General features: G+C 38.5%; 1 protein-coding gene across 3 annotated transcripts in view; it reads right to left on the bottom strand.

Annotated features, from left to right (window-relative positions):
• The window catches only part of JADE3 (jade family PHD finger 3), a 134,110-nt gene that overhangs the window by 47,024 nt on the left and 64,125 nt on the right, over positions 1–22,961 (bottom strand). For all 3 annotated transcript variants that reach the window (XM_055339096.1, XM_055339095.1, XM_055339097.1), the window contains exons 2-3: positions 13,544–13,600; positions 12,715–12,794 (exon numbers count right to left, since the gene is read on the bottom strand). In XM_055339096.1, coding sequence (XP_055195071.1) covers positions 12,715–12,794; positions 13,544–13,589 — 126 coding nt within the window. In that variant the 5' untranslated portion in view covers positions 13,590–13,600. The remainder of the gene's footprint in view (positions 1–12,714; positions 12,795–13,543; positions 13,601–22,961) is intronic.

Below are 22,961 nucleotides of genomic sequence, written 5' to 3'. Positions count from 1 at the left end.
GGCACTGTGCAGGGAGAAAGCAGTCTATGGAAAAAAAAACCTGGTGGTTTATTACATAATGCTTTGTACAAGGAGAGGAAGAGAAGATCAGTCATATCCATTTAACATGTTTTGCATAGAACTCAGTGTTCTAGATGGCTAGGGGGAGAAAACTCAGTCACCATTTTCCTGAACACTGATCCATTTCTTTTTTTTTTTTTTTTAAAGATTTTATTTATTTATTCATGAGAGACACAGAGAAAGAGAGAGGGGCAGAGACATAGGCAGAGGGAGGAGCAGGCTTCATGCAGGGAGCCCGACATGGGACTCGATCCCAGGTCTCCAGGATCATGGCCTGGCCAAAGGCAGGCGCTAAACCGCTGAGCCACCACCCAAGGATCCCCGGGAAATCCTACTTTAGATCTGGAAAGAATATTAGAGCTAAGTATTTTCAACCTCCTAAAATATTTCATTATTTTCCATGTGATACACTTCATAAAATAAATGACTGCAAACCATGCTTAGGGCTTAATAATCTCACACCATCTCATATAGCTCAAGCCATGTCTTTTTTTTTCCAAGTCATGTCTTTATATTTGATGTAACTGCTTATGAAAATCTGTTCTGGGGGATCCCTGGGTGGCGCAGCGGTTTAGCGCCTGCCTTCGGCCCAGGGCACCATCCTGGAGACCCGGGATCGAATCCCATGTCGGGCTCCTCTCTCTCTCTCTCTCTCTCTCTCTCTCTCTCTCTCTCTATATATATATATATATATATATATATATATATATATATATATATATATATATAATAAATAAAAATTAAAAAAAAAAGAAAATCTGTTCTGTATAGTTTCCTAAGTAGCCTGGAAACATTGTAGTAGGTTGAATGGTGCCCCCCCCCAAGATATGTCTGCATCCTAATTTCTGGAATCTGTGACTGTTACTTGATTTGGAAAAGGGATCTTTGCAGATATAAATAATTTAAGGATTCTGAGATGAAGAGATCTTCCTAGAACACCTGGGTGGTCCCTAAATCCAATGACAAGTATCCTTACAAGAGAAAGGCAGAGAGAGATTTAAGACAGAAAAGGAGTCAATGTGACCATGGAGTTAGAGATTGGAGTGACTTATTGATCCACAAATCAATAAATGCTGAAAGTTATCAGAACCTGGAAGTGGAAAAGGATGGAATCTCCCTTAAAGTCTCTGGAGGGAGCACAGCTTGGCCAATTGTGGACTTCTGGCCTCCAGAACTGTGAGAAAATAAATTCCAGTTGTTTTAAGCCACCCAGTTTGTGGTAATTTGTTACAGCAGCCCTAGGAAACTAATACACATGTTTACCAAACAGAAAAGTAACTTGAAGACTCTAGACAAAGAGATACAAAACCAGAAGCCAGTGAAATCTGGCCCTTGTCCATGGCTTCAGAAATACCAAACCTCCAGGGAACAGACATTCTGTGAAGTCTGGGAAACCTCAGGCTTCAAGAACACCAATCAGTTCAGATCTATTTTTCTTAAGCAAATGAAGGCTAAATCTAATGACTATTATAATTTTTCTTCCACCTTTAGAGAAAAATAGCAGACTTATAGGATAAGCCTGATTTCAATTTTACCAGCTAGTCAGATTAAATAGCATCAGATCCAAGGTTTCTAGAGAAGCATTTTTACTCAAGGCAGAGTGCAAGAGTCTGCTTTATCTTGCTGTAGAAACATCCCAAGCATGAGGCAGAACATAAAATGCTGAAGAAGGGATAGGAATGTAAGTTCAGTACTTAGGCAGATATCTGCAAAGTGATATGAAATATATTTACCAAAATGGTCTCATGAATCTGCTTCTGATAAGAAAAGGAATTTGTTTTTTTTTTTAAATGAATACAGGCAAACTAGTTTTAGTGTACCCTGGGTAGAGAGATGTGAGTTGTATACACATACGACAGCATATACATATGCACATATTTGTATATATTTTCATAAAGAAACAATAAAAGTATAAACCAAAAGCTTTTAAAAAAATGGCTACCTCTGGGAGTGAGGGAGAAAAAGACCAAAGCTAGAACTTTCTGAATGTATTTTGTGTCATAGTTGGATGTTTGAAGCAGGCAAATATTTATACAGTCAAAAATGAAATTAAAAATCTTTAAAGAGGGGCACCTGGGTGGCTCAGTTGGTTAAGCATCTGCCTTCAGCTCAGGTCATGATCTTGGGATTCTGGGATCAAGGCCTGCATTGGGCTACTTGCTCAGTGGGGGAGTCTGCTTCTCCCTCTTCCTGTCCCCTTGCTTGTGAGTCACTCTCTCTCTCTTGCTCACTCTCTCAAATAAATAAATAAAATCTTTTTTAAAAATCCTTAAAAAAAGAATATGGGCTCAGGGACAGACTACTTGAATTGGTCTACTGATTTCACCAACTAATTTGGGACAAATTATTTAAATTGTGTCTCAGTTTACTCATCCATAAAATGGAGATAATAATCACACCTCACAGGGGTTGTTATAAGAATTATATGGCTGAATTTATGTAAAGGGCTTAGAGTGGTATTAGGCTCATGGTAATTGCTAAATAAATTTTAGCTGTGGTTATTATTTTATCATCATCATCATAGTCTAGTTTACTTCTAAAAGCAGAAAGAAGTATACAGCTGAGTTCTCTTATCTATCTAGTACATAAAAGTAATCATTGATGGGATAAAGGAGATGTGAGTTCATGGCTCAACTAAAACATGCATGGTTCTGCTCCCAAAGATAGGATTCCCAAGCAACAGGCCCATCAAAAACTCTACCCAACATTCTATAGGCCACAAGGTAACAAAGAAACTTCATAAAGTAAAACATAGCATTTGATGCTAAATTAAAGATTATGAATGAATGAAGGATCTAGATGTTGACATTGACCTAGCTAATGAAGTTGAGAAGTTTTACAAGTTCTTAGTTGTGTGCCTATTTTATATGCAGTAGTAGTTTCCCCAAAAGTTCCTGAAACAAAAAAGCTTTGTACTTACCAGATATCTGCTCGTTTATGGTCAAAGAAAGGATTCACAGGCTAACATACAGCCCAGAAGCTATGCCAAGTCCAACAGTGCATGTACATCTTGGCCCTCAGATGCATGCAGAAACAAAGGAGGCCTCACTATGAATATACTTAGAATATCAATGTTTAACCTGCCAGAGCCACAGAATGAAAATGTCCTTCATGGACAGCTCTGGCTTTTACTGCTCTTATTAACATTTCTCAGTGGGCAGTTTCTTAAAGCAAGGCTAGTCTGAACATTTCTGTGACATTTTTTAGAGGAAAAGTCAAAACATTTACTTCCTATATGATACAAAGGGGGAAACTGTCTGGTCCATGTGAATGTAGCAGATAAATGGGTTAGTTTTGAATCATAGTCACTTAACTATGAAACTATACATAAATGACCACATATATGTCACTCCAACAGCACAAAAAACAGCTGCAAATATGGTAACTATATTTAATTAAAAGGAATTAAGTGTGATTTTCTTAGAATTATACAATCTTAAGGTAAAAAAAAAAAAAGGATGTTCAGGTTATCTAAAAGAATCAACCACTTAGGCAAAGAAAACCTAACAAAGAATACAAGTTTGTTCTTATATGATGACAAAAGTACCCAGTATTATTAAATACACTGTGACCCAGGTTAATTTTCCAATGGAGCAAAGCTTATTCATTTTTTAAGTTTAAAACTTTAAAGTCATGTAAATATTTTTTTCACAGAAATATTTTTCAAATAGCTTAAAATAATTCTCAGTTTTCTTACAAAGAACAAACAAGGCATTTTTGATGGCTTTGGGTTGACATCAACTGAAACATTAATTACCACAAAGCAATGTACTTCTGGGCAGCTTAGGCAGGTTTGATTACTCCCCTTCCCTACTACCCAACAGAGCTGTATGCATCCCTGGTGATGGAGGAGGGTGAGCAATTGAGTCTGAGTTGGGAGATCTGGGCAATTTTCACACAAGAGATGACATCTGAGGTTTACTTTGCAAATTTTTCTCCCATCCCTCACTATCCTTTTTTTTTCTTTCTTTTTTTCCTCACTACCCCTTTTTTGTACAGTAAGTGTGCACTTGCAAGCTTGGTAGTTTTTATCTCCTGTAGGTCAGAAAACCAAATAAGCATGTTGGAAATACAGGTAAAGTGACATAAACAGGCTCTATGTGAAGGTAATGCAGTGTTCTCTGCTGAGTTAAAATATGTGAGCTTTCACTGTTGCTACGAAAGTCTTGGATGTAATAAATGAAACTATGGAACTACAGATGATATGCCATCAATCCTTTAAGATAGGTTATGTTTTTTTTTTAAAAAAAGATAGGTTATGTTTTATAGACCAGTTGGACTAATATATGTGATAATATCCTGGCTTTTGAGAAAGAATAGAAGACTTTTTAATACATTCAAATTAGTCATCTAGTACCATGTGTTTTTCCTAGGGTAACTGACTTTATAGAAACATCTTTAAGAGTATGGGCCCTTTTAAGAATCAGATGAAGGCTACTAACATACACATACACACAAAAACACATTAAAGACATACCCTTAAAAGCCTGTATACAGGGACACCTTAGTGGCTCAGTGGTTCAGCATCTGTCTTCAGCTCAGGGCATGATCCCAGGTCTAGGGATTGAGTCCCACATCAGGCTCCCTGAGAGGAGCCTGCTACTCCCTCTGCCTATGTCTCTGCCTCCCTCTCTCTCTGTGTCTCATGAATAAATAAATAAAATCTTCATTAAAAAGGTCTGTATAGGGCAGCCCAGGTGGCTGAGTGGGTTAGTGCCGCCTTCAGCCTAGGGCCTGATCCTGGAGACCTGGGATCGAGTCCCACGTCAGGCTCCCTGCATGGAGCCTGCTTCTCCCTCTGCCTGTGTCTCTGCCTTTCTCTCTCTCTGTGTGTCTCTCATGAATGAATGAATGAATGAATGAATGAATGAATGAATAAATAAATAAAATCTTAAAAAAAAGCCTGTATACAATTTGCAGAAGCTACCAGAGCCCTTGAACCATATGTGGAATTCACACACCCCTAGGAAACTCTTCTCTAGAGGATAAATCAGGGGTAGGCATGCACAGGAATCCCACTGAAGCACTAAACATCAAAGAAAATATGTATCTATTAATGCAGCTGATTAAGCCCCAGTGAAAACAATCATTTATACTGCATTTCAATGACAAACTCTCATTACAAACATAAGGCTTCAGTCAGAAAAAAGAAACTCCCATCTTTACAAGAAGAAAAAGGAAAGACAGGCAGCAAATTAACAATTTTTTCATAAACCCATTAGAGAAATGAGTTGCAGGACAAATGGCCAATATAAGGAAGGACAAACATGCCTGCAGGGAGAAATAAGACAGGAACATTTGCTTACCTGGGGCAGAAGCCACAGCAGGAACATTTAACCCAGAAAATTTGACGAATTGCTGGGGCCAAAGTGAGGACAACCAAGAGAGAATGAAGTTCCTGGGGGCTATAGTAATAGGGGTTCCAACTCTCTTGTAAGCTTTTCCTCTAGAGACTCAACTAGGCTCTCATAGGAAAGATGGTGGAAAACCTGGAGAAAGCTCTCCCAGTAGTGGGTGCTGTCTGGGTCACTGGTGCTTTGTGTCCTGGCTCCCTTACTGAACAAAAAGTTTCACCTACAGGGGAAGGCTATCAGGTGAGGGCACTGGTGCAATTTCACTAGTGCTGGGGAAAAGGGCAAAGCACCCAAGCTTAGCCTCTCCATGTTACACAGGGGAAAAAAGCCTTAATCTAGAGGAGGGAGAACCTTAAGAACAGAGACTGAGAATATTGGAAGATATCAGCTACAGGCAGATAGTGGAATAGGAGGCAAGGGCAGAAAAAGCTCTACCCCTCAAGTTCACTTCCCCCATCTCACCCCCACAAACAGGACCACTACACATTTCAGAGACTGAGATGTAACTGGAAGGTTAGAGAACAATGTCTTTCCCCAATACTCTATTACATGCTAAAGCCTCCAGTGATAACAGTGGCTTATACTGGGAGAGCTGCAAAGGACAGTCTCTCTCTCCAAGGACAAGCACAAAGGGAAGACTCTAATCCAAGACAGGAGACAAAAACAAGGTCACCAGAAGAATTAGAAGGAAGTCTTTGGTGTCCACAGCAGTAACACATTTTAAACACTCTCTGACACTGGTGGTGGCAGTGTAAACTGTTGAAGCACCTTTGGAAAACAGTCTGGCATTTCCTCAGATGGTTAACTAGAATTACTACAGACTCAGCAATTCCCCATCTAGGTGTAAACTCAAGACAACTGAAAACATATGTCCACATAAAAACTTGTAAATGAATGTTCATAGTAGCATTATTCATAATACTCCAAAGATGGAGACAACCCAAATGTCCATTAATTAATGAATGGATAAACAAAATGTGAAATATCCACACAATGGAGTATCATTCAGTCATTAAAAGAAATGAACTACTGGTACATGCCACAACATGGATGAACCCTGAAAACATTGTGCTAAGTTTAAGAAGCCAGACACAAAAGGCTGCATATTGTATGATTCCATTTATATGAACTGCCCAGAACAGGCAAATCCATAGAGACAGAAGTTAGATTAGTAGTTGCCAAGGGCTGGGAGTAGGGGAATTAGGGAATAACTGCTAATGGGTAAGGAGTTTCTTTCTGGGGTGATGAAAATGCTCTAAATTTAGACTGTGGTAATGGTCATACAACTCTTATGACTAGACTAAAACCTACCGAATTATACATTTTAAATAGATGAACTATAGAGTGTAAGAAATATAATTCATAAAAGGTGTATAAAATGTTTTCTTTTTTTGAAAAGGGCAATTGTTGTGGCATCAGTGGACATCACTGTAGAGGCCCTGACATCCACTCCCACCCAACAATAACAAAGTACCCCTCCTCCTTAATGTGGTATCATCAGAGACTGGGTAGGAGCCTGGACTGTCACCATCAGCCATCAGTAATGCAGTACCCCTTACCTCCACCACTCTGCTATCAGTAGAGGTAACAGGGTGGGGATTTCCTCTAAAGTAGTAGGGAAACACTCCTCCCTTGTCCCAGAGAGATCACAGAACCACTTTCCTAGAAACTAACAGAAGTAAGATGGGAAGCCTATGAATTCTGCAAATGGTGGTATGGAGTCAGCACCCTACTTCCCCCACTGGCCTAGCTACAACAGAGGCCTGCTAAAATAAATTTAAATAAGACTTACTGTCTGATAATATAATACCAAATACAACAGAAAATCACTCATCATACTAAGAACTGGGAATGAAAAGAGACAATCAATAGCACCAACACTGAGAAGACACAGATATTGGAATCGTCTTGATAAGAAATTTAAAGCAGCCATCATAAAAATGCTTCAATAAGAAATTACAAACACCTTTGAAACAAATTGAAAGTTTCATCAGAGAATAGAGGATGTAAAAAATAACCAAATAAAAAATTTGAAATGGAATACAATAACTGAAATAACAAACTCATGGCGGGGACAGATTCAATAGAAGAATGGAATTAATAGAATAAAAAGAATCTGAACAAGAGAGATTACCCAATCTGATCAAAAGAAACATTATATACTGAAAAAAGAGAAGAGTCTGAGAACCCGGGGGAAATAACAAAAGATCTAACATTCATGCAATTTAAGCCCCAAAAGAAGAGGAGAAAGAAGGTAGAGTTGAAAAGATAGATGAAGAAATAGAGGCTGAAAATTTCCCTAAATTGGCAGAAGATATAAACCTAGATTCAAGAACAATAGGATGAACCAAAAGAAATCCATGCCCAGGCACATCATAATCAAACTTTGGGAATAAAGACAAAGAAAAATCTTTAAAGCAAATGGAAAAGAAATGACTGATTACCTACAGGGGAGCAACTATTTGAATGAGAGCAGATTTCTCACCAGAAACTTGTGGAGGCCAGAAGAAAGTAGCACATTTTCCAAGTACAGAAAGAAAAGTACTGTTAAATCAGAATTCTGTATCAGGTAAAAATATCCTTCAGGAATGAAGGTGAAACCAAGATATTCTCAAATGAAAGAAGACTAAGAGAACTGGTCACCAGCAGACTTACCCTAAAATAATGGCTAAAAGAAGTTCTTCAAACAGAAAGGAAATGAACAAAAGGAAAGTTGGGACATCAGGAATAAAGGAAGAACAAGAGTGAAAAATGTGGGTAAATATAATAAACTATCTTCTTGAATTTAAAAATAATGTTTATTGGTTAAAGCAAAAATTATAACATTGTCTAGTACAGTTCTCAAAGTGTGTAGAGAGAATATTTAAGAAAATTATATTATAAAGGTGGCGTGGGGGGGGATGGATAAATGAACCTAGATGGTGGTAAGGTTTCTTTCCTTTTCTTTTTTCTTCTTTTATTTTTAAGTAGGCTTCACACACAACATGGGACTTGAACACACATGACCCTGAGATTAAGAGTCACAGGCTCTACTGACTGAGCCAGCCAGGTGCCCCAGTGGTTAAGGTTTCTATATTTCACTTGAAGTGATAAAATGTAGTGACCACACTAAAAAAGTCCTCCTTCCTTAAGGTTGCTTCCCAAGAGCAACCACTAAAAATCTACACAAAAATATACAAAGCACTACAGAAAAGTCAATATGGGATTCAAAAAAATGTTCGAGTAATCTACAGGAAGACAGAAAATAAAACACAGAAACAAAAAACCAGAGAGAACAAATAGAAAACAAACAGCAAAATGGCAGACTTAAATGAAATCATACCAAAAGTTACATTAACTATAAGTGGCTTAAATATTTCAATTAAAAGAGACTGAAAGAGTGGATTTAAAAAATGACCTAACTAGGCGTGCCCAGGGGGCTCAGTGGGTTAAGCATCCAACTCTTGATTTCAGCTTAGGTCATGATCTCAGGGTCATGAGATTGAGCCCCGCATTGGGCTCTGTGCTGAGCAGGGAGTCTGCTTGAGATTCTTTCTCTCCCTCTCCTTTGGCCCATCCCCCAGCTTGTGCTTTCTTTCTTTCTCTCTCAAATAAACAAATAAATATTTTTAAGAAAATGACCTATGTATCATCTATAAGAAACTCACTTCAAATATAATCATATATATAAGTAAAAGGATGGAAAAATATACACTGTAAACATGAATCAAAAGAAAGCCAGGAACTATATTAATATTAGATAGTGCAGACTCCAGAGCAAACAAAATCATCAAAGACAAAAAGGGACATTAAATGATGCTAAATTCACCAACATATAGCAATCCGAAATATATATGCACCTAACAAGAGTTTCAAAATATATAAAGCAAAACTGACAGAACTGAGAGGAGAAATACACAAATCCATAATCACAGATGAAGACTTCTATAGCCCTCTCTAAACAATTGATAAAACTACTAGGCAAAATATATGTGAGGATACAAAAGAGTATTGTCAACCAGTAGGAGCCAACAACAGTACAATATACAGTCTTTGCAAGTACCCATGAAATGAAACATTTACCATGATAAATAATATCCTTAGTCATAAAACAAACCTTGACAAATGTAAAATAAGTGAAATCGTACAGATTATGTTCTTCATCAAAATTGGACTCAAACTAGAAATCAGTAACAGAAAGATGGCAGGCAAGTCTCCAAATGTTTGGAAACTAAACAACTTACTTCTAAATAAGCCACGGGCAAAGAGGAAGTCTTAAGAAAAATAAAAAATACACTGAACTAGGTAAAAATGAAAACAAACATACCAAAATTAATGGGATGCAGCTAAAGAAGTGTTTAAAGGGAAATTTATAGGAGTGCCTGGGTGGCTCAGTTGGTAAAGCATCTGCCTTTGGCTCAGGTCATAATCTCAGGGTCCTGAGATCATGCTCCACATCAGTCTCCCTGCTGAGCAGGGAGTCTGCTTCTCCCTTTCCCTCTGTCCCTCCCCACTGCTTGCGCTCTTTCTCTCTCTCAAGCAAATAAATACTTTTAAAAAATAAAGGGAAATTTATAGAACTAAAATTCTTACATTAGAAAAGGGGGGGGGAAGGAGGTAAAGTCTCAAATAGCCTAAGCATCTACCTCAAGAATCTAGAAAAAGAACAAAGTAAACCTAAAGAAAAAAGAAAATGAGAACAAAAATCAATGGAATTGAAGAGAAGATAAGAGATGATTTCACTGATTTATGAAACAATTTGAGCAATACATTAAATTAACTTGAGCAGGGAGTCTGCTCAAGTATATAATAAATGTACATGAGTGCAACTGACAGTATTAAAAATTTTTCTATTAAAAAATTTTTTTAATGAAAGAAGCACCCAAGGAGATTCTTGGAATTGCTAAATTTGGGAAGTGATCAGATTATCTAGCATAAAGCTCTTGGCACATAAATTTCAATAAATGGTAGCTATGAGAGGTAGTTGTGATAATGTCCATGTTATAATGACAAAACAAATTATTTCAGAGATGAAATAAACCAGCAAGGCAAACATGGAATCATTCTCTTCTAATGTCAAAGCTAGTTTTCCCCTACAATATCAGGTTCTCTCTTTTATAACAGAAAGTGAAATATAAATTAATAAATTTGTTTCCAGTAGCCCAGATCTCCTATCCCCTGCAACAAAAGACTGCATTCTCACTGAACTGGAGGCATCAGGACTTAAGATCCAAAACTACTGAGTTACTTTGTGCTCTAGGATTGGCTGTCCTAAATGGAAAAGCAGCAAAGTTTCTTTCTCACCATTCTATGGTCAAAACCTCTTCTGGATAGATGGGGAATCTGTTCTGTTCCTGTTTATGTGCATTTTATTCCCTAAGTTTTTCTGCATGAAACAGAGACATACTCTGATATTTTACTGTGCCCAGAAAGATCTCAAGCAAAAGATGGAAATGAAAAGTGACCTCTGAGAAAGGGAGAGAGAAATGCTCTCTCTGGCTGACACCCTAAAGCAATGCACCCTGTCCCACCTTGTGTGTGAGGGCAGGTGGAACCTGTGCCTTGCTAACAGAATATGTCAAATATGATGGGATGTCATTTCCTTAATTAGGTTATGTTATGTGGCAAATGGGATGGGATGTCATTTCACTGCTGATGTTATGCTGTACAAGATTCAGTCTTAAAAAAAAGATTCAGTCTTAGCAGTTTGGAACAAAAGATTTTCCCCTTGTTCGCTTTGATGAAGTAGGCTGCCATGTTTTGAGAGGATCTATGGAGAAGGCCATATGGCAAAAACTATGAGCAGTCTCTAGAAGAAGAGGGTAGCCTTACACCAAAAGTCAGGAAAAACCAAGGGTCTCAGTCCTCTAGCTGCAAGGAGATGAATTCTGCCAACATCCTGAACAAGTGTGGAAGTGAATTCTTCCCTAGCAAAACCTGCAGAACATACAGCCTTGAAAGATCTGGAACAGAGAATCTAGGGATGCTTTGCCTAAACTCCTGACTCATAGAAACTGAGATAATAAATGTTTGCTGATTTAAGCCACTAGTTTTGTGATAATTTGTAATGTAGCAATAGTTAACTAATATACTCCTTTTCCTTTGCAGCTAAGGAAGTCTACTAATAGAAGTAAAGACACACAATGTTAGTTTCTCATCATTTAATTATCACAGAGGAAAGTCTGTAGGATTTGCTAAACCATTACTAAGTCCATGTACAACCCTGGCACTTTGCTGCCCTTGGAGCAGATGATGACCAGCCTCAGGGCACCTGGGTGGCTCAGTTGGTTAACCATCTGCCTTCAGCTCAGGTCATGATCCCAGGGTCCTGGGATCAAGTCCCACACTGGGCTTCTTGCTTAGGGGGGAGTCTGCTTCTCCCTCTCCCTATCCCCTACTCTCATGCTCTCTCTCAAATAAGTAAATACTTTTTTTTAAAAAAAAAAAGGATGACCAAGGACAGCTCTGGTGGCTCAGTGGTTTAGCGCTGCCTTCAGCCCAGGGCATGATCCTGGAGACAGGGGATTGAGTCCCATGTCGGGCTCCCTGCGTGGTGCCTGCTTCTCCCTCTGCCTGTGTCTCTGCCTCTCTCTCTCTATGTTTCTCATGAATAAATAAATAAAATCTTTTTTTAAATTTTTTATTTATTTATGATAGTTACAGAGAGAGAGAGAGAGAGGCAGAGACACAGGCAGAGGGAGAAGCAGGCTCCATGCACCGGGAGCCCGATGTGGGATTCGATCCTGGGTCTCCAGGATCGCGCCAAACCGCTGCGCCACCCAGGGATCCCCTAAATAAATAAAATCTTAAAAAAAGGATGACCAACCTCACAAGGAGTGATCCATTTTCTTTGGGTTGGTAGTGCTCTGGAGTCTGTAAAGACCCATAAAAACCCATAGCTCCTATCTTCATCCTAGTCCTTCCCTTCTCCATCCATAACCTCTTCATCAATTCCTACTTGCACTGCCTTCCACTTGCCAACTTACATCTTTCCAATCAAGGCCAGATCTTTGGGTCCTTCCCAATTCCCCAAGTCTGGCTCCCTTTGACTTCTTGGCTAGGGGAAGCCTTATATTCTAAAGCCAGGCACTTAAATGTCATCACCAAAATGATATCAGTGTGATGACTACTGTTTTCCCAAAGGGAAAAGAAAATGGAATCTTTCTTAAAAACCAAAAAAGTTCCTAAGAAAACAAGTCTATCCCTTGGCACATAGTTTAATCCTCACCTCTCTAAGATCTGGGCATTGTAGGCAGAAGGTAGCTATTTCTTTTTTTAATTTCTTTATTTTTAAGTCTAAAAATTGAATAATTGATCTCACCTCAGCAGGCTTCTTGTGTTCATGTGGAATTTTTGACTTGCTCCTATACATTGAGCTAGAAGTAAAGGAAGTAGAAGGACCTGCAAAAGATAATTAGACAAAAACACTGAGACTTAAATATTACTAAATGTCACATAACTAAATGTCATGCAAGAGAGAAAGGTATGATGGAGAAGAGCACAGTGATCTCACAACACTGAAGAAAACAGTTAAATTGCAATCAAGGAAGATTCATAATGGAGTTTAACGCCATTTATAGATGACCTCCTAGAGTGTAAAAGGTTCAACAGTGCTAATGCTGAGGAGATCTGATTTGGTGTAATCATACTTCACAACATTTTGGAATAACATGATTCGCATTCCACCTGGAAAAAAATTATCTGCAAAAGCAACTGGAAAAACTAAAAATGTGAGGCAAATAATCTGTGTATCCTTCAGCCCTCCCGCAAATGCTACAAATGATGATTCACCCAGTCAAACATTTAATACCTGAGTTATAATTGGAATTGCAGGGCCTACAATTTATGCTCTTGTACTTTCTGTCCTTTCTAGAAAAGCACTGTTAAATCATTATTAGATTTGGCTTTTGTTGTTTTGGTAAATGAAAAGAACAAAATGCTTTATGCCACAAAAACCCATTTTTCCCACTTATTTATTTCTAATGAAATTTAAATGAGTAAGAAAAATAGTACCCTAAGCTTTCCTTCCTAGAAATATTATTTTTTTTAACCATTGAAAGAAACATGAAACAGCATGTCCTCAAGTCAAAGAATAAATCCTCAAAGGGTATAGATAGAGAGGTTACCAGCTGTTGGCCAGTTCTACTCACACTCGTCTGAACTGTCACTGCTGCTGAGTGTTCTATGGCGTTTCATCCTGGAGCATCCTGGGAAAGAGAACAACACTGAATAAAACAGTCAACACACACACATCCATTTCAGAGGGCAGTTATCACTGCCCAATAGATCCCAAGAAGCAACAGCAGGCAAATCACACAAATCAAATGATTTCTGTCAAAAATATTCTTAAATGATCTACAGTGATGGGAGAAGAGTACTATCAAATTCTCCAATACAGAGGGTAACAAAGACTGAGAATATGAGCCTTAGGAGCACACCCAAGCAGCATTGGCTCAATGGTCCAGAATTGGCTGCCCTCAGACATAGCCATATGACCATTGTCCACCCAAACAAAAGTGGGTAGCCATGTGGCCATCACCAGCCGGGGGACCACAGTAGGGGAGGAGCAGAAAAGGAAAAAGCATTTGTAAGGCAGAGCTGTCAAGGGTCAAGGTCAAAAGGCATGAGACATAGTTGGCTAAAGAAAGAACAGGTGAGGCATGTCTCACCTTTAAGAGTACAACCATCCTGTTTTTCTGTCTGCCCTTTTTTGCTTTTTCCCTGTCCCTATCTCCCAAACAACTAGCCTAATTTAAAATTGTATCTATATATACATCACAAGGAATGTTATAAGAAAGCTCCTGTAGGGGCAGTAGGGTGGCTTAGTTGGTTAAGCATCCAACTCTTGGCTTTAGCTCAGGACATGATTTCAGGGTCATGAGATAGAGCCTGCATAGGGCTCCACACTCAGTGTGGAGTCTGCTTGGGATTCTTTTCCTCTTCCTCTTTCTTCTCCTTCTCCCTCTGCCCCTCCCTCCTGCTCTCTCTTGCTCTCTCAAATCATTTTTTAAAAGCGGGGAGGCTTGGGGGGCACCTGGGTGGCTCAGTCGACTGAGTGTCTGCCTTTGGCTCCTATCGTGATCTCCAGGTCTTGGGATGGAGCCCTGAGTCAGGCTCCCTGCTCAGTGGGGAGTCTGCTTCTCCCTCTGCTCCTGTGCTCTGTGCTCTCTTGCTTGCTCTCTCTCATAAATAAATAAAATCTTAAAAAAGAATTATCATTAGCACTTAAAAAAAGCTCCTAATATTGTGAAAAATGCAAAATGGGTTTGACTGAAATTGAAATGCCCTTCCTTGTGTGTGTGGCCAATGGAAGATAAAAAGAGGCACAACTCCACACAAATTTTAGGATTATTTCTTCCAACTCTGTGAAATAAGTTGATGGTATTTTGATAGGCATTGCAAAGATACAAATGTAGTGATCTGAAGGGGCATCTGCACCCCAATGTTTATAGCAGCAATGTCCACCAATAGCCAAACTATGGAAAGAGCCTAGATATCCACTGATTGATGAATGGATAAAGAAGATGTGAGATAGATATCTCTCTATAGTGTGTATCACACTCAGCCATCAAAAACATGAAATCTTGCTATTTGCAATGATGTGGATGGGACTAGAGGATATTATGCTTAGCAAAATAAGTTAATCAGAGAAAGACAATTATCCTATGATGTCACTCCTATGTGGAATTTAAGAAACAAGACAGAGGATCATAGGGGAAGAAAGGAAAAAAATAAAACAAGATGAAATCAGAGAGGGAGAAAAACCATAAGAGACTCTTAATCACAGGAAATAATTACATTATATGTTAATGTAAAATACATCATATGTTAATTGAATTTAAATAAAAAAAGAAACATCCATGGGTTCAGAAGTAGGCAGGAAAGTACTAATTGTTACATATTAACTAGTATTTAAGGTAATTAATGACTGAAAACAAAGTCATAGGTGTTTAGAATACTTGATTCCAGACAGTCTCTGGAAAAAAAGTTCCAGGGTCAAATATCTTTGAGAAATGTATTTAAATTCTGCGCTTAAACATTCACAATGAATATTAGCATATTAAAACTGCTGACAAGAGCCATATTTTACATAATTTAACTGGTGTTCCCATATTTTATTTAGAAAATAAATATTTTTACTCTTTTACTCTCTTTTAAGATTTATTTATTTATTTTAGCCGGGGAGAGAGGAGCAGAAAGAGAGAGAGAGAAAGGCACAACGTTTTTGGGAACACACCAGCACTAGAGTATAAGAAAAACAGAAGATACTGCAAGTTACAAAAAGAAGTACTGAAGAAATGAACTAGAAAAGAGTGACACACAAGTGACATTCTTTTATGTGCCACACTATACAAATTGCTATTAGAAGCAATCATGATTCCAGAAGGCATAAAGGTCAGGGCTACTACTACTGCCTTGGAGCCACTCACAATCTACCAAGGAGATAGAAACCCCAGTAAAAGGCCTTTGTGAGCAATTAGGAGTAACAAACAAAACTATGTTAAAAAGCTAATAGAGTTCCACTTCTGGAATGACCATATGAAGAGGTTTACCAATTCACTCCCCAATGAAACTGGTAAAAATTACTTTAAAAAGAAACAAAAAACTATTTACTTAAGATCAATCTCTAGAAATGGCTGTAAGGACACACAGCAAATAGAAGCAGCATTTATTAAAGAAAATCTACTAAAACTCAGTAAGAAAGAATTTGTAGTATTTGTACCTAGAACCACTTCCTTCACCCTCTCTCCCAGCACAGATCTCATACTAGACTGGAGCAGCCAAGAACAGAGAGCTCCCTCTTTCCCAGTTCCCACTTGTAAGGCTTTCTTCCTTGGAGGAGCAAGATGTCAGCATTTTTCATCCTGCCCCATCTACCTGTTGCTGAGGTTAAGTTCCAGACAAGAATAGCTGAGGACTGTGCCTTCCTTCTTCCAAGTGGTCCCCACTGCTGGGATAAAGGCTATACCTTGGGTGTGGATCCACCAAAAATAATGAGGTTCCAATTCCCCTGACTCCAGCTCATCAAGTGAGGGTTCTACATCATGAGAGGCAAACCTAGGAGACCTGAAGGCTACCACTCAGAGGGAAGTATATCATTGTCCCCACCCTCTACATTAGAGACTTGTCCAGGAGGAAAAGCAGACCATAGAATAGAGGGCTTGAAAGCTCTTCCCAATAGGAGTTGACTTCATTTGCAACCAAGCATGGAGAGGTTCAAGTCTAGGCTAGCTAGCATGTTGGAGAATCAGGGAAATAGACAGCTAGGAGGAACAATCCTGGTGTTAGAAAAAAAATCAAATACTGATCTCAGGAACCATCCCTTCAAAGAAGCTCTAATTCAACTGGATCAGTTTGTGGAGCAATTTATGTCCCAGGGTATTATTAAAAACAACAGAGCAAACAGCTAGTTCAGCTTAACAGCGTGGTGTGAGGACACCTGGGTGGCTCAGTCAGTTAAGTGTCTGCCTTCAGCTCAGGTCATGATCTTGGAGTCCTGGGATAGAGCCTGCATCAGGCTCCCTGCTCAGTGGGAGCCCTCTCCCTCTGCCTGTCACCTCTCCTCCCCCTCCCCCAGCCCCCCAGCTCATGCCCTCTCTCAAGCAAAAACAACAACAACAACAACAACAAAAAACCCAATAGCATGGTGTGGTGAGGAAAAAGTCATAAAGAGCCCTGCCAAAGCCAATGTCATCCTAGCGTGACTGGGGCATACCAAAGGCTGCACCCCTAAGAAACAACATCAAGACTTACACTGCAGGGCAAAGGTGGGGAGTAAATAGGGGTGCCTGGGTGGCTCAGTCAGTTAAGTGTCTGATTCTTGATTTCAGCTCAGGTCATGATCTCAGGGTAGTAAAATTGAGCCCCATGTCAGGGCTCTGTGCTGGGCATGGAGTCTGCTTAAGATTCACTCTCCCTCTGCCCCCACCATCTTCCCCTCAAAAAAACAAAGGTGGGGTGTAAATAGACTTTAGTAAAATAATCCAGTCATTAAAGAAATAAACAAGCAAATAACAATAAAGTGCCCTGGGTGAGGGGGGGCCCAGTACCCAAAGTTGCTACATTATATTATCTAAAATGTCCAGTTTCCAACAAAAAGTTATGAGACATGTAAAGAAACAGGAAAGTATGATCTATACACCAGAAAAAAAACAAGCAACAGAAACTGTGAGAGCAACCAGGTATCAGACTCGACAAGTAAAGATTTCAAATTAGCCATGTAAATATGTCCAACTAAGAAAAAACATGATTAAGGAAATAAAGGAAGGTAAGAGAATCAATAAAGAAGTAGAAAGTATAAAAAGAACCATCCGGTAATTCTGGCATCGAAAAGTACAATAACTGAAATGAAAAATTCACTAATGGGGCCCAAAAGTTGATTTGAACTGGAAAAATAATTAGTGAACTTGAAATAGATCAATAGAGACTATGCAAGTCAAAGAACAGAAGAGACAAAAGATGAAGAAAAATGAACAAAACCTCAGAGAAATGAGGGACACCATTAAGTGCACCAACATATATGGGAGTACCAGAAGGAAAGGAGAGACAAAGGAACAGAAAAAATATTCAAAAAATTACAGCTGGGGCACCTGGGTGGCTCAGCTGGTTGTGTTCAACTCTTGATTTCAGCTCAGGTCATGATCTCAGGGTCATGAGATTGAGCCCTGCATCAGGCTCCAAGCTCAGCGTGGAATCTGCTTGAACTTCTCTCCATCCCTCTGCCCCTCTCCCCAACTCTCTCTTTAAAATAAATCTTAAAAAAGATTATGGCTGAAAAATCCCCAAATTACTGAAAAAAAAATTAATTTGCATATTCAGGAAGCTCAACAAACTCCAAGTAATTTATATTACCACCACTACCATCTGCAAAGAGATCCACAAGAAGGTACATAATAGTACAAGTGCTGAAAGCCAGACAAGGAGAAAATACTGCAAGTAGCAAGGGAAAAGTGACTCCTCACTGTTAAGGTAACTCCAATAAGATTAATAGTTGACTTCTCATCAGAAACAGTGAAGTCAGAAGATAATGAGGTAAGTAAGATATTCAAAGTACTCTATAGTGATGGTTGCACATATCAGTGAACATTTTAAGAATCATTAAAAGTTGTACATTTTAGGGATCCCTGGGTGGTGCAGTGGTTTGGCACCTGCCTTTGGCCCAGGGCGCAATCCTAGAGACCCGGGATTGAATCCCATGTCGGGCTCCCGGTGCATGGAGCCTGCTTCTCCCTCTGCCTGTGTTTCTGCCTCTCTCTCTCTCACTCTCTCTCTCTATCATAAATAAATAAAAATTAAAAAAAAATTAAAAAAAGTCGTACATTTTAAATGGTTGAACTGTATGGTATGTAAATTATATCTCAATAAAAGCTATTCTTAAAAAAACTAACAGGATTAGTACAAGTATCAAAATCATTGATCAAAATTCTATTTGTCCTAATGTTAAAGTCAACTGAATTTTTTAAAAATTGAGATATAACTGACATTTAACACTATATGTTTCAAGTGTACAACATAATGATTCAATATGTTGTGAAAGTTGAAGACTATTTTTTATAAACTAGTTTTATTATTTTTTTTAGAGAGAGGGAGTGGGGGAGAGGCAGAGGGAGAGAGAAAATCTTAAGCAGGCTCCATGCCCAGTGCAGAGCCTGACATAGGGCTTGATCTCCCAACCCTGAGATATGACCTGAGCCGAAATCAAGAGTTGGATGCTTAAATGACTGAGTCACTCAGGTACCTTGAAGACTATTCCTTTATATAGAATGTTATCCTACTATCATATAAATTTATGGGGCTACATCTGGCTCCTTGGCACAAGACTTAAGACATTCAAATGCTCTTCTGAAATGCAAACAAGATCAACAGTAACAAAATATATCCCATCAAAAAGTAATGTGGGGGCACCTGAGTGGCTCAGTCAGTTAACTGTCTGCCTTCGGCTCAGGTCATAATCCCAGGGTCCTGGAATCAAGCCCCATGTCAGGCTCCTTGCCGAGCAGGGAGCCTATTTCTCCCTCTCCTCCCCACTGTGCTTTCTCTCGCTAGCTCTGTCGCTGTTTCTCTCTCTCAAATAAATAAAATCTTAAAAAAAAGTAATATGTAATTTAAAGCCACAATGAATGCAGGAATTAAAACAAAAATAAAAGTAATGTATTTTTCTAACTATTCCCTATTGGATACACTTATTCTCTATTGAGTAGCATGTCATTTGACTGATACGACTGGGATGTTCCATGTATATAAACTTTCCAGATAAGTGGTATGCCCAAACATTTAAAATCCTATTACCAATGGGAGCTTTTCTAAAATATAGATTAGTATTTTACTGTTGCAGTAACAAGTTACCAGATATTCAGTGGCTTAAAACGACTTAAATTTATTATCTTATAGTTCAGTGGGTCAGAAGCCTGATACAGGTGTCACTGGGCTAAAATCAAGATATCAGCAAGGTTGCATTCTTTTCTGGAGGCTCAAGCAGAGAATCCATGTCCTTGCCTTTTCCATCCTCTAGAAGCCACTCATATTCCTCGGATTTCGGCCATCTTCTTCAATCTTCAAAGCCAGCAACTGCATGTCTCTGACCCTGCCTGCTTCTGTCACACCTCTTTCTCTGCTCTCTTTTGCCTCTCTTCCACTTTTAAGGACCCTTGTGATTACTTCAGGCTCACCCAGAAAATTCAGGATAATGTCCCTATCCTAAAGTCATCTGATTAGCAACCCTAGTTGTCCTTTGCCATGTAACCTAATATATTCATAGGTTCCAGGGATTAGGGCATAGACGTTATTCTACCACAACCTAATATATTTTTGCATTATTAAAAGTAAATATATTCCACAATATGTCCAACAGATTTCTGATAAAGGTAGAAAAGTAATTTAACAGAAGAAAGATAGCCTTTTCAACAAATGGTACTGGCACAATAGTTAAAAAAAAAAAAAGAACCTCAACCTAACTCTCATACCTTATACAAAAGCTAACTCAATTCAAAATAGATCATGGGGGAGTCCCTGGGTGGCTCAGCGGTTTAGCGCCTGCCTGCCTTTGGCCCAGGGCGCGATCCTGGAGTTCCGGGATCGAGTCCCACGTCAGGCTCCCGGCATGGAGCCTGCTTCTCCCTCCTCCTGTGTCTCTGTCTCTCTCTTTCTCTCTCTCTCTCATAAATAAATAAATAAATCTTAAAAAAAATAGATCATGGACTTAAATGTAAAACTATAAGACTTTCAGAAAAACTGGAGAAAATCTTCAGAATCGAGGGCTAAGTAAAGAGTTCTTTGACCTAACACCAAAAACATGATCTGTCAATGAAAAATTCACCTCCGTCAAAATGAAAAAATACTAGCTCTGCAAAAGACTGTTGAGAAGATACGAAAACAAGCTACAGAACAGGAAATTTTTTTTTTATAAAACACATATCCAACAATGGACTTGTATCCAGAATATGTAAAGAATTCTCAAAAAAAAAAAAAACTCAACCGTAAGGAAATAAATGATTCAGTTAAAAATGGGCACCTGGATGGCTCAGTTGTTTAAGTGTCTGCCTTCAGGTCAGGTCATGATCCTGAGGTACTGGGCTTAAGCCCTGCATCCTGGCTCCCTGATCAACGAGGAGTCTGCTTCTCCTTCTCTCTCTTATCCTTCCCCCTGCTGTGATCTCTGTCTCTCTCAAATGAATAAAAAGAATATTTATGAAGATGGCTGGAGAATATCCAAATGTCCAAAAGACTTGAACCGACATTTCATCAAAAAGTAATACGAATGGTAAATAAACACATGAAAAAATACTCAGGGGATTCCTGGGCGGCTCAGCGGTTAAGCATCTGCCTTCGGCTCAGGGCGTGATCCTGGAGTCCCGGAATCAAGTCCCACATCGGGCTCCCTGCATGGAGCCTGCTTCTCCCTCTGACTCTCTGTGTCTCTCATGAATAAATAAAATCTTAAAAAAAAGAAAAAGATACTCAGCCATTAGGGAAATGCAAATTAAAATCACTATCGCTGAACTAAGAAATAGTGATACTTCAAATGGTAAAGATGTGAAGAAACTATAATCACTCATACATTGCTGGTGGGAATGTAAAATGGTACAGCTACTCTAGAAAACAATTTAGCTATTTCTTTAAATATTAAACATGCCTCTACATAGGAACCAGTAATTGCACTCGTGGGCTTTTAGTCCAGAGAAATGAAAATTTATGTTCACACTAAAACCTGTACACAAATATTTATAGCAGCTTTATTCATAATAGCCCCAAACGGAAAACAACCCAGATGTCTTTCAATAGGTGAACAGTTAAACAATCTGTGGTACATCCATAGCATGGAATACTACTCAACAATAAAAAGGAACAAAGTATTGATACATGCTATAACGTGAAAAACATATATAAGACATGTAAAAAAAACCTAGCAAAACATTATGCACAGTGAAAAAAGTCATAAACATAAGATTGCTTATTTTGTGATTCCATTTATACAAAATGTACAGAGCAGTGGTTGCCTAGGGTTGGGAGTGGGAATGCAGATTGACTATAAATGAGCACAAAGCTTTTCTTTTTGGGGGGTGTGTGTGACAGAAATGTTCTAAAACTGGACAGTAGGGATGGTTGCAAAACCCTATAAATATACTAAAACTCACTGAACTGTATACCTAAAATGCATGAGTTTTACAGAAGTTATGTAAATAACTTATAGTATGTAAATTATACTTCAATAAAGCTTAAAAAACCTTTAAAAGTTATTGTAATATTTACCAATGAGAATTTTTAGGCAGAGGCAAGAAGAGTTAGCAATAGAAAAATTCTGTGTCTATTGAACATTACCCCTAGATGGATAATTCATACTGAGACTGAAGTAGCATATTCCATAAAAAAATAGTTATATTCTCCAAAAACTCTCGGTGAAGAAAGCCAACTGAGCACAGAACCTACCCTCTCTCTCCTCACTTCCTGGAGTTTCAGGAGACCCATGACTTCTAGTGAGATAGATACTCCTCTCATCTGAAGTTCTGGTCTTAGGAACTTTGGCTAAAACAATTATCTCCATTTTCTCCTCACTAATTAATTAATGTTCTTGTTTATATTTTTATGTATGTAGAATTTGTTTTTATTTAAATTACAGTTTAACATACAATGTTATATTAGTTTCAGGTGTACAATATAGTAATTTCCATTATCTATAACATTCTGTTCTTTAGAAGTTGGTTATCAAACTGTTCATGACTGAGGGAGGTACAAATTTTTAAGAATCTGCAAATTTTTGTGTTTTTAAAAACTATTACAGTAACACTTTTTATGAAAGATGGACACAAAGCAATCTTGCCTTATCAGTGAAGAGTCTTGGAAACAGATTAACACCAACAACATCAGTCCTGGGGAATAAGAAAGTGGGTTTGTTAATTATTTTTAGAAAAGAAAACAAACAAAATTTTGGGTTTGGGCTGTTATAGTGCATTGATCTGTCTGTCCATTTCTCTGATGGCACTGCTGTTCTAATCACTGTAGGAAAATTACAAAGAAAAGTAAATGTAGCACAATGATAGTAAATCTTTAGCTCTGCCTTTATTATTTCTA

This window comes from Nyctereutes procyonoides, unplaced genomic scaffold, assembly GCF_905146905.1.
Source record: "Nyctereutes procyonoides isolate TBG_1078 unplaced genomic scaffold, NYPRO_anot_genome, whole genome shotgun sequence".
Lineage (NCBI taxonomy): Eukaryota > Metazoa > Chordata > Mammalia > Carnivora > Canidae > Nyctereutes > Nyctereutes procyonoides.
The sequence above is the reverse complement of the archived record's forward strand: the minus strand, read 5'-3'. Positions and strand labels throughout refer to the sequence as shown.